The sequence below is a fragment of the Nesoenas mayeri genome, assembly GCF_963082525.1.
Source record: "Nesoenas mayeri genome assembly, chromosome: 11".
Lineage (NCBI taxonomy): Eukaryota > Metazoa > Chordata > Aves > Columbiformes > Columbidae > Nesoenas > Nesoenas mayeri.
Genome location: NC_137563.1, coordinates 20,720,973 through 20,735,638, shown reverse-complemented (window position 1 = coordinate 20,735,638; position 14,666 = coordinate 20,720,973). Strand labels below are relative to the sequence as shown.

General features: G+C 50.8%; 1 protein-coding gene across 1 annotated transcript in view; it reads left to right on the top strand.

The window, feature by feature from the left end:
• Positions 1 to 14,666, top strand: part of CSNK1G1 (casein kinase 1 gamma 1) — a 94,052-nt gene that overhangs the window by 77,203 nt on the left and 2,183 nt on the right. The window contains exons 9-15 of the mRNA XM_080351409.1: positions 424 to 509; positions 2,043 to 2,127; positions 3,054 to 3,202; positions 4,655 to 4,759; positions 9,542 to 9,652; positions 11,294 to 11,400; positions 13,244 to 13,267. Coding sequence (XP_080207535.1) covers positions 424 to 509; positions 2,043 to 2,127; positions 3,054 to 3,202; positions 4,655 to 4,759; positions 9,542 to 9,652; positions 11,294 to 11,400; positions 13,244 to 13,267 — 667 coding nt within the window. The remainder of the gene's footprint in view (positions 1 to 423; positions 510 to 2,042; positions 2,128 to 3,053; positions 3,203 to 4,654; positions 4,760 to 9,541; positions 9,653 to 11,293; positions 11,401 to 13,243; positions 13,268 to 14,666) is intronic.

Genomic DNA, 14,666 nt, shown 5'->3' with positions numbered 1-14,666 from the left:
GCCTCTGGTATCCTCCCTTGGGTTTTGGATGTATTTTGGTGGGTTATTTTAAGGATGCTTTTTCCTTTGGTTCAAGGCCGTTTTCCTCTCCCAGTTATAACATCTGCATGGCAAAAGCAGCAAGGAGAAGCCTTGAAGGAGCTACTTTTGCTCGGCTCCGATGTGATGAGCTGCAGAAGCGATTGGGAAGGGGTTGGCACCATGCAACACAGTCATTCCTGCCTGTTCCTCTGTAATTCTGAGCAATCTCCTGCCTTCTAGCAGATCTTTATGTATTTTACACATTTTTCTAATAGCTTTTTGCACAGTGTCTGAGCTACAGACAGCAAGTGAACCTCCCCGTGATAACTTATCTCAACAGTACTGTGGCTGCTGATGGAATCCATTCCAGCATCTGCGGCATCCACTTGTCTTCTATTTCAGAGCAAAGTCGTCGAGACGACTTGGAAGCCCTTGGCCACATGTTCATGTATTTCCTCCGAGGCAGCCTGCCCTGGCAAGGACTGAAGGTAGGTTTGAACTTCAGCTTTTGCCCTTTGAAACTTTGCTCTCTGCCCAAAAACAATGAGGGAAACATTTGCAAAACCCAGCCAGAAACACCATCCTCTCCTTTGTGTCCTTGAAGTCGGACGATAAGGCGTTAGCTTAACCCACAGGAAAGATTTTAAGATACGTATATTTTAAGAAGTATGTCACCTGGCACTTCAATTACAATTAGCTTTGCTGAACTGGCCCAAGTCGGGGGAGAAGACCCAGCAGAGGCTCCGCTTAGTGCTGTGGGAGAAAATAAACCAGCTCTTGGGCTCGCAGGCTCTCAGCAGAGCTGTGGTCAGAGGCGGCGTCTTGTGTGCTAGACCTTGTTAAGCTGCTTTATCGCCATCTATACAGACTTAGTCTCAGCTTAGCCTTATCAGACGTGTGCCAGGAACATTGGCAACCACTCATAAAATCAAAGAAGGGGTTTTTCGAGCATTAAAGTGATTGAATCTCTCCTACTTTCAGTTCACACCTTTGCAAGTGTGTGTTATTCGGTTACGTATTTTATTTCTAGCTTAGTTGAACTTGTCTGCTTTAAATTTATCCCGTAAGTTGTTCTAAATTAATTCCAGGTTTAGACAAGGTTCTACAGAATTTCCGCAGTTCATTGCTGAACTTGAGAAGAATTAGTTCACTGCTCTTGAACTCCTGCATTTTTTTTAGCTCCAAAACCAAATATAGACTCTTTAGATTGATCTAGAATATGGCAGCTTCAGAGTTCTGTGTTCAGCTTACACTTTTGGCCTATATTGTCAGTGCTAAAGTCTGGAGAGAATGTCTTATGATGCTAATGATGCTGCTGACAGGTCTAACGGGCGGACTTGAAACAAAGGCAATAAAACCTGTTCTCAGGGTGCCAAGTGGAGCAGAGTTCTCTGCTTCAAGAGGGATCGAGGTGGGAAATCTACCCAATAATTGTTTCATTTTTCATGATGACCAGCTGTTTAATCAGTGGTCGTCACTTTGGGGGTGAGAGAAGAGGTAGTGTAGCAGTACCATGGGATTTAAGAGAAATGTGACTGATGTAAACCTGTTATTTGGGGGTTATATACACAATAAAAACCCAGCGTGCCCAAAGTGCCGTTGTGATCTTTCTCCTTTTACAGTTCATGGAAGTGATGAGGTTGCCAGTGGGGCTGACGTGCGGTCCTAGTATGTGCAGTTTATTTTCTCATCCTGTGAAATCTTCCCTATAGAATCCTCAGGACTGGGCTGGTAGGAAATTGGCCTCGTAAGACACTAACGAGTGTCATTCCTTTCAATCCTGAAGATGTATTGAACATGTCCTTGGATATTTGGTGCCGACAGCACGTAAAACGCATAGCAAGAATTACAACAGATAGTATTCCTGCTAGTGTAGTCTAGGCTGCAGTTTATTACAAGTAACATCTCCTGATACCACCCAGAATCAGCCTTCAATTCTTTGTTTTTCTTCCCACACAGCATGTCGTTTATCACATGGTTGAACTCTTTCTCCACAACTGTTTTGTCTTTGTGCGCTACAGGCTGACACCTTAAAAGAGAGGTATCAGAAGATTGGGGACACAAAGAGAAACACTCCGGTTGAGGTTCTCTGTGAGAACTTTCCAGGTAAAGCCCTGATGGCACCGTTTGCCCGCAGTTGGAGGTGGACACGCTGTATTAAATATGACGGTTCTGCGCTCCTCTGTGTATCCGTGACGTTGTTCCTCAAGCTGGCAGACAACAGGACCTGTCGCTCTAAATTACCGAGGCCTGAGGGCTCATGGCTGTGGCTTCAGATTAGAATAACTCTTCCCATCAAGGAAGCTGGACACGGCACAAGTGTTCCCGCTTTGCTTCCTTCCAAAAGAGGGTGTCATTATCTTCCCTCTCCCAAGTGATGGTGTTGGGTCTACTGAGTTAACTCTTGTCCAGATTGAAGGTTTTACAGCTTAGAAGTTGGAGTGATGTGTCTGGCCTTGAATTCCACCTTCTGAGAGCAGTTTTAAGGAGAGTATTACTAAAGATGTGCTTCTGGCCAAGCCCAGCACCTTTTCTCCAGCTGGACAAAAGTCCGCCTTGGAGCTGGGAGAGCACAGTACAAAGTTAAAGCCCTCGCTGGGTACCAGTGGCCTTCACAGAGTGGGGTTTGTGGTGTTTTTTGAAATGCTGACAGCAAGGAGAGCAGCCAGGTCCCCACAACCAGCTGCGTTCCCGTAGGAGCCGTCGTGTCGTGTGGCGCGTTCCCATATAGGAGTTAATCCATTCATAGAATCATTGAGCTTGGAAATTACCGTTAATATAATCGAGCCCAAACATTAACCTAACACTACCAAGTCCACCGCTAAACCACGTCCCTAAACGTCATGTTGCTGAAATAAAACAACTTGAGTAGAAAAAATTATGATCATAGGCTTGACTTTCTAAAAAATCTCAGCGGTGCTCTGGTGAGTTTGAGGAGCGCGTTCCCAGTGTGTGCGTGTCGCTGCGGGTGGTTTGTGAGTGCTGGAGCTCGCGTGCGAGCGGAACTGACGCTGCTGCTCTTTTCCCGACAGAGGAGATGGCCACGTACCTGCGGTACGTGCGGCGATTAGACTTCTTTGAGAGACCAGACTACGATTATTTACGAACCATCTTCACAGAGCTGTTTGAAAAGAAAGGCTACACCTTCGACTACGCCTACGACTGGGTCGGCAGGCCGATAGTAAGTTGTCCCCACAAAATGCAGCGCCTTGCCTTCCCGCTGCTGCTTCCTCACCACCTGAAAATGTCTAATAATTCCAATTAAATGCCAGTGAGCTTAGGATCAAATTTTTCACTTGTGTTCTCCACCTAACATACTGAAATATCCCGACATTGCGTTCAGGGTTTATTTGCAGTTTCCCTAAGGGGCAGAAGGTCCCTTCCCACCAATTTGGCCTTGTCCTGGTGGGGCATTCAAACCTGATTTTCCCACCTGTGGCAGTGAACATGACTAGACTTTATTTCCTCTAGTCTAGCGCAGGATTTGAGATCACTATCTAAAGACATCCATCCTAAAGCAGGAGAGCAGTGCTAGCTCAGCACTGAATGGTGAAAGACCTCTATAACGGTCAAGTTCTCACTGAGACATATGGGAGATCTAGACAGGGCTCTGATGGATGTTCAGTGAACAAACAACCGGTTCTAAGCTCAGATCTTGAGCCTTACCCTACTCCAGAGGCTGGACCAGCTCTTCATAGCACACAGCAAGGAAACGTGGGAGTAACCAAGCTCCATTGAGTAGTTTGTGACACCAGGTGGACCATAACTGTGATCTCGTTGCATCACTTCAATTGTCAAAAGCCATTTGTAGTCAAGAAGACCTTGGCCAACAGATGCGTCATGGGGAAACATGGTGGAAGAGTCTAAAGCTCTTCCGCTGGCTGCCTTGTCGCTTGCGTTTGGTGTCATTCTGCCCATCACCTCATTGCCAACGGCCGCTCACCACACACCAGCATCTGTAAATTAACCGTCTCTGGTGCTGGATCAGATGCCTTCAGTGCTACGTTGGTGGTGATTTACCATCCCAACTATATTTAGCGTCACCAATGTTTACTGCGCCCAGAACAGTTCATAAGAAATCATTCTCTTCGTGAATCATGATTTTTCTCCTCGTTTTTCTTTAATTACGAAGGCAATTGATAAAAAGCCCCTTGTAAGACAAGCGTGCGATTGCTGACAACTGCAGTGGTTGCTATGGAGATTGTGGTGGTGTGAGCTGGGATTATGACTTGGGGGAGAATAGAGCAGATGAAGCTTTAATTTTAACACCTCCTGTTCCTGTATTTTTAAAAGTGGTGAGACAATGAGGAAAACAAGTCTGTATATTTTCACTTGTAATAATCCCACGTGAGACACATTAGGTGTCATCTGACACCATTACAGATACCCAACTATATCTTTTAAATTAATCTTTATGCAAGGCCTTTGGTGCTGATGTCCGACATCAAATCACTAGAGGATTTTATAGCCCTGGCTCTAATTTTCCCTGGTTATTTTCAGTACTTTTGGGCAACGTTTTGACGTTTTCCCTGCTTCTCCCTGGTGGGATCCAGCCTTGACAAGTCCGGTTTGCACACGCGCGTGTCCGGAGAGCAAGAGGCACCTTCGTGCTAACAAGTGCCTTGTTTTCCAGCCAACTCCGGTGGGATCCGTTCACGTGGACTCCGGGACGTCCGCGATAACGAGGGACAGCCACCTCCATCGGGACCGGCCATCGCAGCAGGCGCTTCGCAATCAGGTGCGTTGTTCGCGGCTGCTCCGGCAGCGTCGCATTGGTCACCTTTCCGAGTGCCTCTCAGGCTGGAGAAGCTCAGAGCCGTTAGAGGTGGCCGGGGCTGATTCTCGCCTCGGTCATGGCGAGCACGCTTCCTGCTTAATAGAGAGTCTGATTTGAGCGGAATTTTGCCGAAGCAACAGGTTGAGATACTGTATCAGCCAGCGGGATTCCTCAGCGGAACGCAATTTGGAAATGCGGTGATTTTCTGTAGTTTGTGGTTAAGCTCTTTCAGTCAATCTGGTCAGAGTACCCGGCCAACCATGTTCTTTTGGGTGCTTTTGATCGTAGCTTGTGGATCATGGAGTGGACCACGAGCTGTGGCAATAGCAGTCTTCCTGTGGACCATGTGGCTACAATAAGGATGTGTGTGTCCCATGTATGCGCAATGTGTGATAAAGATGTGCATGTCCTCTGTACACACAATATATGATAAAGATGTGCGTGTCCTCTGTACACGCAATATATGGTAAAGATGTGCATGTCCCATGTAGGCGCAATGTATGATAAAGATGTGTGTGTCTCATGTATGCACAATAGGTGATAAAGATGTGCGTGTCCCATGTATGCACAATATGTGATAAAGATGTGTGTGTCCCATGTATGCACAATATATGATAAAGATGTGCGTGTCCCGTGTAGGTGCAATGTATGATAAAGATGTGCGTGTCCTCTGTACACACAATATGTGATAAAGATGTGTGTGTCCCGTGTAGGTGCAATGTATGATAAAGATGTGCATGTCCTCTGTACACACAATATGTGATAAAGATGTGTGTGTCCCGTGTAGGTGCAATGTATGATAAAGATGTGCGTGTCCCATGTATGCACAATATGTGATAAAGATGCGTGTGTCCCGGTTTTGTGCAATGTGTGATAAATATGTGCGTGTCCTGTGTACGCGCAATATGTGATAAGGATGTGTGTATCCTGTGTACGTGCAGTAAGTGATAAAGATGTGCATGTCCCGGGTACACGCAATACGTGATAAGGATGTGCGTGTCCCATGTGCATGCAATATCCTTCTCGGGGTGTCGTGTTCACAGCGTGGGTGTTGCAGAACATAAAGACCATCAGGGCAGGATCCCTCTGGGAGGCTGGGTGTCATCGAGTCATTTTGGTTGGAAAAGACCTTTAAGGTCATCGAGTCCAACCATTAACCCAACACTGTCACGTCCACCATAGAATCATAGAATGTCCAGAGTTGGAAAGGACCCACAAAGATCATGGAGTCCAACTCCTGTCCCTGCACAGGACACCCCACAGGTCACCCCGTGTGTCTGAGGACGTTGTCCAGTCTCTTCTTGAACACTGTCAGGTTGGGGCCGTGACACCTCCCTGGGGATCCTGTTCAGTGTCCAGCACCTCTGGGTGAAGAACCTTTTCCTCATGTCCCACTGACCCTCCCTGACACATCTGCTGCCGTTCCCCGGGCTCTGTCACTGTCACAGAGCAGAGCTCAGCACCTGCCCTTGTGAGGAAGCTGTAGACGCGATGAGTTCTACATGAGGTCATTGTGTCCCTAAGAACTTCATCATGGTCCGAAGGAACTACCAGCTTTTGAATTTCCCCGTTTTTTTCCTTTCTGGTTGAAATACTTTCTCGGTGTTGAGAGTTTGGTTTTTCTGCATTAACAGAACTGGCGAGAAGTTGAGTAGATGTCCAACCGCCGGCTCCTAGCTAGAGTTGTTGGTGCCCGTACCTGCCCGTGAGTGGTTCTGGGCTCGCTCCGCTCCTCTAACCACTGTGTGCTGCTCTGGCGCCTTCTGCTCCCGCTCAAGTCCCGTAAGCCGGGCTTTGTGGGTGCAGAACCGAGCGTGAGATGTCATAACCTGGCTGGGCTCGGCTTTCCTCACTCCACACAGCCAAGCTCAGGCTGGTAGAGCCGCTAACGTAGAGTAGAACACACTTAAAGCCATCAGGATGAGTTTCCCTCATTAGAAGCCTCGCTTGTAGGACGCAGGATTGTTTGCAGCGCGTGTGCAGCACTATTTATGCATGTTGATGGGCGTGGAGTGGTTTGTGAGCACTAGTAAAATAAACTGCATTAATATATCACCTGATTAATGCATTAACAAGCCCGTTTTTGGGCAGCAGTCTTTAGTTGTCCGCTTTGACAACAGACCCTTGTGCTCTGTGCGTACGGGGCGTCGTTCCCTTCAACGACACCTGGCTTCATTCTCAAGCAGGTTCGTTCCCAAATTAGAGTACGTAGTCCCAGGAAATCTTCATTATCAAAGCCGGGTGCGCGCTGTCGCTGGCTGCCAGGCCTGGCTCGCGGTTCGTTAGCTGGGGGAAGGTGATGAGCGTTAACGAGCGTTCACGGGAACGTGATGCTCTGACATTTCACGGTGTCACTGGGGTTGCGTTTCAAGCCCTCGTTCCAAGCCCGGCTGATCCCTATGGGCTGGAGAGCTGACAGGGCAAGCCCTGAGCCTCCCGGGACCTTGCATCTCTTGGGAGCTGCCTGTGCGCTTTGTTTTCTCCCCTCCTTTTTTTTTTCTTTTTTTTTTTTTTTTGGTTTTTTTCCTTTTTTTTCTTTTTTTTTTCCTTTTTTCCTTTTTCCTTTTTATTTTCTTTTCTCTTTTTCATCTTTTCTTTTTTCTTTCCTCTTTTTTCTCTCTCATTTTTTCTTTTCTCTTTTCTCCTTTTATTTTCTCCCTTTCTTTTTCCTTTTCCTTTTTCCTCTTCCTTTTTCCTTTTCCTTTTCTTTTCTTTTTTCTTTTTCCTTTTCCTTTTCCTTTTCGTTTTTCCTTTTTCCTTTTTCTTTTCTTTTCTCCCTTTCTTTTTCCTTTTTTCTTTTTTCTTTTTCCTTTTTTCTTTTTCTCCTTTTTTCTTTTTTCTTTTTTCTTCTTTCTCTTTTCTTTTTTCTTTTTTTCTTTTTTCTTTTTTCTTTTTCCTTTTTCCTTTTTCCTTTTTTCTTTTTTCTTTTTTCTTTTTTCTTTTTCCTTTTTCCTTTTTCCTTTTTTCTTTTTTCTTTTTTCTTTTTTCTTCTTTTTCCTTTTTCCTTTCTTCCTCTTTCCTTTTTTCTCTTTCTTTTTTCCTTCTCTTTCCTCTATTCTCCTCTTTAATCTGCTTCTCTCCGTTTCCCCGTGTTCTGTTGCTGGCCATTGGTTCTGTGTGTTCTTCCCGTGGCTCCTCTCCAGCTCAGCACGGGACTGGATCTCCAGCTCAGCGCGGGGCTGGATCTCCAGCTCAGCGCGGGGCTGGATCTCCAGCTCAGCACGGGGCTGGATCTCCAGCTCAGCGCGGGGCTGGATCTCCAGCTCAGCACGGGGCTGGATCTCCAGCTCAGCACGGGGCTGGATCTCCAGCTCAGCGCAGGGCTGGATCTCCAGCTCAGCGCGGGGCTGGATCTCCAGCTCAGCACATGGCTGGATCTCCAGCTCAGCGCGGGGCTGGATCTCCAGCTCAGCACATGGCTGGATCTCCAGCTCAGCGCGGGGCTGGATCTCCAGCTCAGCGCGGGGCTGGATCTCCAGCTCAGCGCGGGGCTGGATCTCCAGCTCAGCACATGGCTGGATCTCCAGCTCAGCGCGGGGCTGGATCTCCAGCTCAGCACATGGCTGGATCTCCAGCTCAGCACATGGCTGGATCTCCAGCTCAGCGCGGGGCTGGATCTCCAGCTCAGCACCGGGCTGGATCTCCAGCTCAGCACCGGGCTGGATCTCCAGCTCAGCGCAGGGCTGGATCTCCAGCTCAGCGCGGGGCTGGATCTCCAGCTCAGCACATGGCTGGATCTCCAGCTCAGCGCGGGGCTGGATCTCCAGCTCAGCACCGGGCTGGATCTCCAGCTCAGCACCGGGCTGGATCTCCCATGCTCGACTGGAGGTCGCAACACAAATCCCTGCTGGGGGCTCTTTGCTCTTCTCCTTCAGCTTCACCGCCGATAACCTCGTGTTCCTTTGCTTGAGCCTCTTCTTCTTCCAATTCCCACTTCACCTTTGAAACATTTGCTGGAATTTTGGATACGGCGTCCAGGGAGACACCTTTGAAACCTGTCCCTTGGTCACTTCAGGCTTGACTGTATCCTCTGCCGTTGTCCTGAGGACAAGGTGGATCTAAGGTGAACGCTGGAGGTGTTGCCATCAAAGCCGGGTGACCCGTAAGGACCTTCACACTCAAGTCCCAAGTGGTTCTTCTAATAAAACAAATGACATTCTAGTAATTTACTTGTTGCATTGGTTGGGGATAAAGAAGAAATTGTTAGCGAAGGTTTCTTTAGCTACTTATCAGCAGAAAACCAAAGAGCCACCAACGCTCTCTCCAGTCAAGCAGGTGTGGTGGATGTTTCCTCCTGCACCGTACTAGTGGATCAGTGTGTGGAACTGGCTTTTGCCGGAAGAAAACACGGCTTTATGTTGCAAAACAATACATATTTTAGGGAGGCCAAGCTTGTGTATCCAATCTCGCCGCCACACCAAGTGCTCTGGAGTGTGTAACCTGACAGTCGCAGTTAAACTTAGCGCTGGTGTGTTTATTTCTGCGCTGAAACCCGTGGAAATGAAGCCATGTAAAGAGATCATTTCCCGAGCAGATCTGAGTTGGTTTAGCAGCTAGAGGAGAACTCACCGCTGAAGTAAAGCGCGAGGCGCACTCGGTAAAGAGAAATTTTAGCCCAGCTAAAAGTTTACATGCCTCGCTTTTTGCAAAGGAACTAACTCACTAACAAACACGGTGGTGTTTCTTCCCCTCATTCACCTTGTGCCCTCTCTTCTCTCTCTCTGGCGCTCCCGAACTCGTGAGCAGGCGTCATCGGATCGCCGAGGGGAGTGGGAGATCCAGCCCAGCCGACAGACAAATACCTCCTACCTGACGTCTCACTTGGCTGCGGATCGGCACGGAGGATCCGTACAGGTGCGTTACAGCCTTCACACCGTCCCAGAGTAATGTCAGGGGTTGGAGGGACCTGGAAAGCTCATCCAGTGCAATCCCCCCATGGAGCAGGAACACCCAGATGAGGTTACACAGGAAGGTGTCCAGGCGGGTTGGAATGTCTGCACAGAAGGAGACTCCACAACCTCCTGGGCAGCCTGGGCCAGGCTCTGACACCCTCACCCCCAACAAGTTGCTTCTCAGATTTCAGTGGAACCTCCTGTGTTCCAGCTTGTACCCATTGCCCCTTGTCCTGTCCCTGGTTGTCACCGAGAAGAGCCTGGCTCCATCCTCCAAGAGCTATTTTAAACTCAAATTTGTCAAATTGAACGCAGAAAGGAGGGTCTATGAGCAGGACTGGTTGATAACACATCCCTCATCCCCACCTTGGGGATGCTCTTAGCAGTAAGAGGCAGCTGTTGCTTATAAACCCCAGAAATGTTAGGAAAATAGTTGAGCTGTTGCAGTTCAGGCTTGACAGGTGAGATTTTGCTGCTTCATGGAAATCTGGGGGTGTCCAACTGAGAAGTGCACAGGGAGTGGCTGGTGCGAGTCATAGAATCATTTCAGTTGGATGAGACCCTCAGGATCATGGAGTCCAACCATAACCCACCCCTGGCACTGCCCCATGTCCTGAGAACCTCATCTAAACGCCAGAGCCGCATCTGGCGCCAGACACACCGCTTGGAAACTTGGCTCTGGTGAATGGGGATTAGTGCCTGGAGCGGGACAAGAAGTGCAGGGTGCCCCCAAGCAAAATGCAGGTTAGGTTGGAATTTTTACTTATTCCTGATGCTTGTTTGGATTCAATCTATTATTTTTACTTGATTAGCCACGTTCCTTTTTGAATTTAAAACTTTAAAGATATTTTACGGTGTAGCAGAGAAACGGAAAGATGAGGAGAAACTAATGTGTGTGGAGCTCTGACCTGAGACGTGAGCAAACAGCAGAAGCTTTCAAGGTCAGGTTGGATGGGGCTTTGAGCACCCTGGGCTGGTGAAAAATGTCCCTGTTGATGACAGGGGGTTGGACTGAACGACCTGTAACGGTCCCTGCCAACCCAAACCATTCAAGTAAGTGTAAGGGCATGAAATATTCTGCTGTGCGTGGCCGCTGGGCTGCAGATGCTCAAGTTGTTTCTCGACAGATGCGACGGCTCTTGCTGAACCCTTGGACAGTCACTCGCTCCAAGGGGCTGTTTTCCTTTAAGGCAGCAGTTGGATTTGCCACATCAGGATGAAGGAGGAAAATCAAAGCTTTTTGCAAAATGAGATTTCTCAAGAGAGAGAGCGAGGGAAGATCACTGGGAACAGCGCCATCGCGTTTCGCAAATGCGTGTGGGAAGTGAGGGGGTCTGGAGAAGCGAGTGCGAAGGGAACCCAAAGGGTTGTCACTCGAGGGTTGTTTGGAAGGGCTAGCTGAACTTCCATCCCATACAGGCTGCTTTGGTGGTTGTCCTGGCCATAATTACCCAGAAAATCAGGTGTTCTCTTGGCAAACGCGGAGCTGCCGGCAGCTGGGGTGTGGATTGTCATCCCTACAATGGAAATGCTGAATTCATCGGTGTGAGTAAGCGTGACGTGTGGGGGGGCTTCGCTAACAGACCCTTTGTCTGCGTTTCAGGTGGTCAGCTCGACCAATGGGGAGCTGAACGTGGACGACCCGACGGGGGCACATTCCAACGCGCCCATAACGGCGCAGGCAGAGGTGGAGGTGGTGGAGGAAGCTAAGTACGTGTGCTTTATCAACGGGCTTCCCACTGGTGTGGTCATTAATCCTCCCGGGAAACGAGTGGGGCCGTTTACCCGTGGTGAAGTACTCGATGCTCGTGTCCCTTGCCCTTTTCCTTGCATATCACTGCTTTTGTGCATGGTGCCTTCAGTGCTGCTGCTGCTGCTTCTTTTTTACACTTGTTGTGGCTGGAGAACGTAACTCTTACTCAGAGCATGTGTTGCAAGGTTGACAGTAGCACAAATACCGAAATAATGGCAAGTTGATTTCAGGAATCCCGGTGAGCGTCCCCTGTTCCAAAAGGAGAACGCGCTGTACGCTCCTGCTGAGTGTGGGAGTAGCTTGAGCGCAGCTCAGGGAAGAGATTGTTGCTCTGAAGTTAACACTTGATTTCTGGCTGCAAGAAGTGGGTGCCGGGTATCCAGAATGGTCCTGAAGTACCTCGTGCAGGGATGGGCAGTTCTCTCCCTGAATTCTCTTGGTCCAGCCCAACAGAAGCACAGAGAGAGAAACCAGAAGATCGTGCTCCCTCCGAGCCGACCTCTCCCGTAGCTCGTGGCCAGGAGTGAGAACTGACATACAAAGTTGCTGCTTTGACCATTTTGGCCTCTTTTGCACCCGTACCGTGTCTGGCACCATCACGTCACCTTTTGCATGATCCTCCACACGGGACTTCTCGCTGCCTGTGTCGCAGAGCAGGAACCGTGTCATCCTGCTGCTCCCCGTGCGAGCGGTGACCAGAGCCGGGGCCGCCCTAGAACCGCGCGGTGCCGCAGCGCTGCCCACCGGCCTGGTGATAACTTGACCTGTGTCGCTTGTCCCACATTGTTTGTCTCGAGTCTCGGTGGGAACTTGTTAGGAACGGCTCGTTGGGGGGTGACAAGCGGCAGTCGGGGCTTCTGCTCTGTCCCGCTGTCCCTCGGGACGCGCTCGCGCGCGGGCGCGATGCCGGCAGCACCGTGCCCTGGCAGCAGAGCCGCTTTGTCCCCCAGCACACCATGCTGCTGGTGCAGGGGCACATCTTGAGCTGCAACGTGTGGCTTGGACAACGTTCCTCTCAGATTTGGCGGCGTGGCGTGCAGAGCGGCACTTTGGCGCCACAGGCTCCGCGTGGGGCAGACTGAAGTGGCTTCCCCTCGGGCACGTGGCCTGGGGTTGCTCCCGGGACGGGACAAACCGCCACCCGTAGCCGTTTGGTCTCTCTCCAGCCCTTGCGGTGCCAGATTGGTTTTGGAGGCGCTGGGACGCAGAGCTTCACGCTGAGAGGTTTGGGGTTTGTCGTTCCCAAGCGCAGCCCGCTTCGTTCCTGGTGCCGCAGGGCGGGCCGGCTCATCCTCCCCTGCGTCTGTGAGCGTTAAACCCCCTCGGTTCTGTGAGGGGGCAAAGGACTTTTGGATTCTGTGGGCCAGCAAGTGCCAGAAGGAGCGGAGCTGTGTTTCGCGGCGAGGGGCCATAGCAGCGAGGTCTTTCCCGACGGGCAGAGCTGTGCGGTGCTTCTGCTGCGGGGGATGCTGGAGATAAGCTGCCGATCCCGGCCGTGGGTCCCACCGCAGGGCAGGCCCAGGCGATCTGGAGCCGCGGGGATAAGAGCAGGTTCCTGTCCCAGCGGCCCAGAGCCCCTTTGTGATCCCAGACCCGGCTACGAACCCCCCGGGGCCTCTGGAAAACGGGTTTTTGTCGGAGGCTGGAGAAGGTGGAAGGGCCGGGGGGGCGGGCAGGCATGGTGTGTGTCTGCCACTCTGCACGGCATGTTTGCATGGCTGCAGTGACACGCTTCATCCCACCTCTGTGAACTAATTGCTCTTTCTTCCTTTCTGTGTTTTTTCTCTACACTCTCTGTAGCTGCCTGAAAATGCTCAACTTGTGGTGAGTCCCTCTCTCCAGTCCACATAAGAGGGGGAGCGGACCAGACTAGACAAGGGTTGGCAAAATCAAACCCACCAAACTCTAAAAAAGGCACAAAGTCAAAGCCAACCCAGAGCTGTTTGGATTTCAGGACAGTGCTGAGGACCACATGCAATATTGAGGAGGGTGTCTGAGCGGCCGCATTAGGCCGAGCGATTCGGCTGATCTCGAACGACGCAACAAAATTGATCTTAATCCTTTTCTATTCGGCTTACCACCTCCCCCAGAGCGTCACGTCCGTGGGCAGATGGTGTCTAACGGAGTTGGGCAGAGTCGGGACTCGGCTTGCAGGAATTCCTCACGCAGACGGTTCCGAAGGGAAAACCCCGCGCTGGGTGTTGAGGGGAAGGGGCCGGTTGCTTCCTCGGGGAGTTTCCTCTGGAGAAGCACCGGCCAGGGCTGGTGTTATCAGAGAGGATGGAAGGACGTGCCCGGGGTGCCCTCGTTAGTGACAGAGGCCCCGCTTGGACAGCCCTGAGCAGCCTGAGCTGGTGAAGGTGTCCCTGCTCATGGCAGGGGTGAGATTTGAAGCTCCCTTCAACCCAAACTGTTCTGTGAGCCCAGGGTGGGCGGGAGAAGCCTCGTCTCCAAAAACCCTGCAGCCAGGAAGGAAGGAGTGGAGGGGTTGGGATTAGCACTAATCCACGCTCACTTCAGGCCTAAGTACAGTAGTATTGGGGCGTTGAAACCGCCGCTGTAGCGTCCCGCTCTCAGGGTGTCCCATGGAGATGTTCCCTTGGGGAACGCACGTACCCAGCGGGGGAAGGGCCGTGAGGAGCCGGTGTGTCCCAGCAGGGCGCGGGTGGAGCGAGGTGGCGCAGCCCGTGTGCGGCGAGGAATGTCCTTGTTGGACGGGAGACTGACCGCCTCTGCCCTGCTCTCGTAGGCATCGCCTCCAGTTCCTCTGGCATCTGTGGCTTCTCTGTGTGTCGTAGTCTGGGGCTGTTCTCTTGGGCATTGTCTGCATGCAGAGAGATCACGTTCTGTAATCGTCAGCCTGCCTTATCCTTTTATTTTGGTGTTTTGCCTCTGCCTGTCTGACCTGCCAGGATTTCCTTTCCTGAACCCTCCCCCGGACCTCTGAGTAACAGCCTAAAAAGCCGATGGCAAGGAAAACCAGCCAGAATCAGTCAGCTCCCTCCGTTCGGTGCCCGAGGAAACGAGCGCTGCTCAGCCCTTTCCCCCTTACCCCTGCATGCGGAATCCTAACTCCTGCATCTCCATCCTCTCTCCCCGTAACATCCCCCACCCACCGGTGCCCAAGTCATGCAGGCGGCTGCTGTGGGAGAGAAACACTGCGGCAGGCTGAAGCAGGAGAGGGCAATGAAGTGCCAGAGCAGCCCTGGGGCGCTGGGGTGCG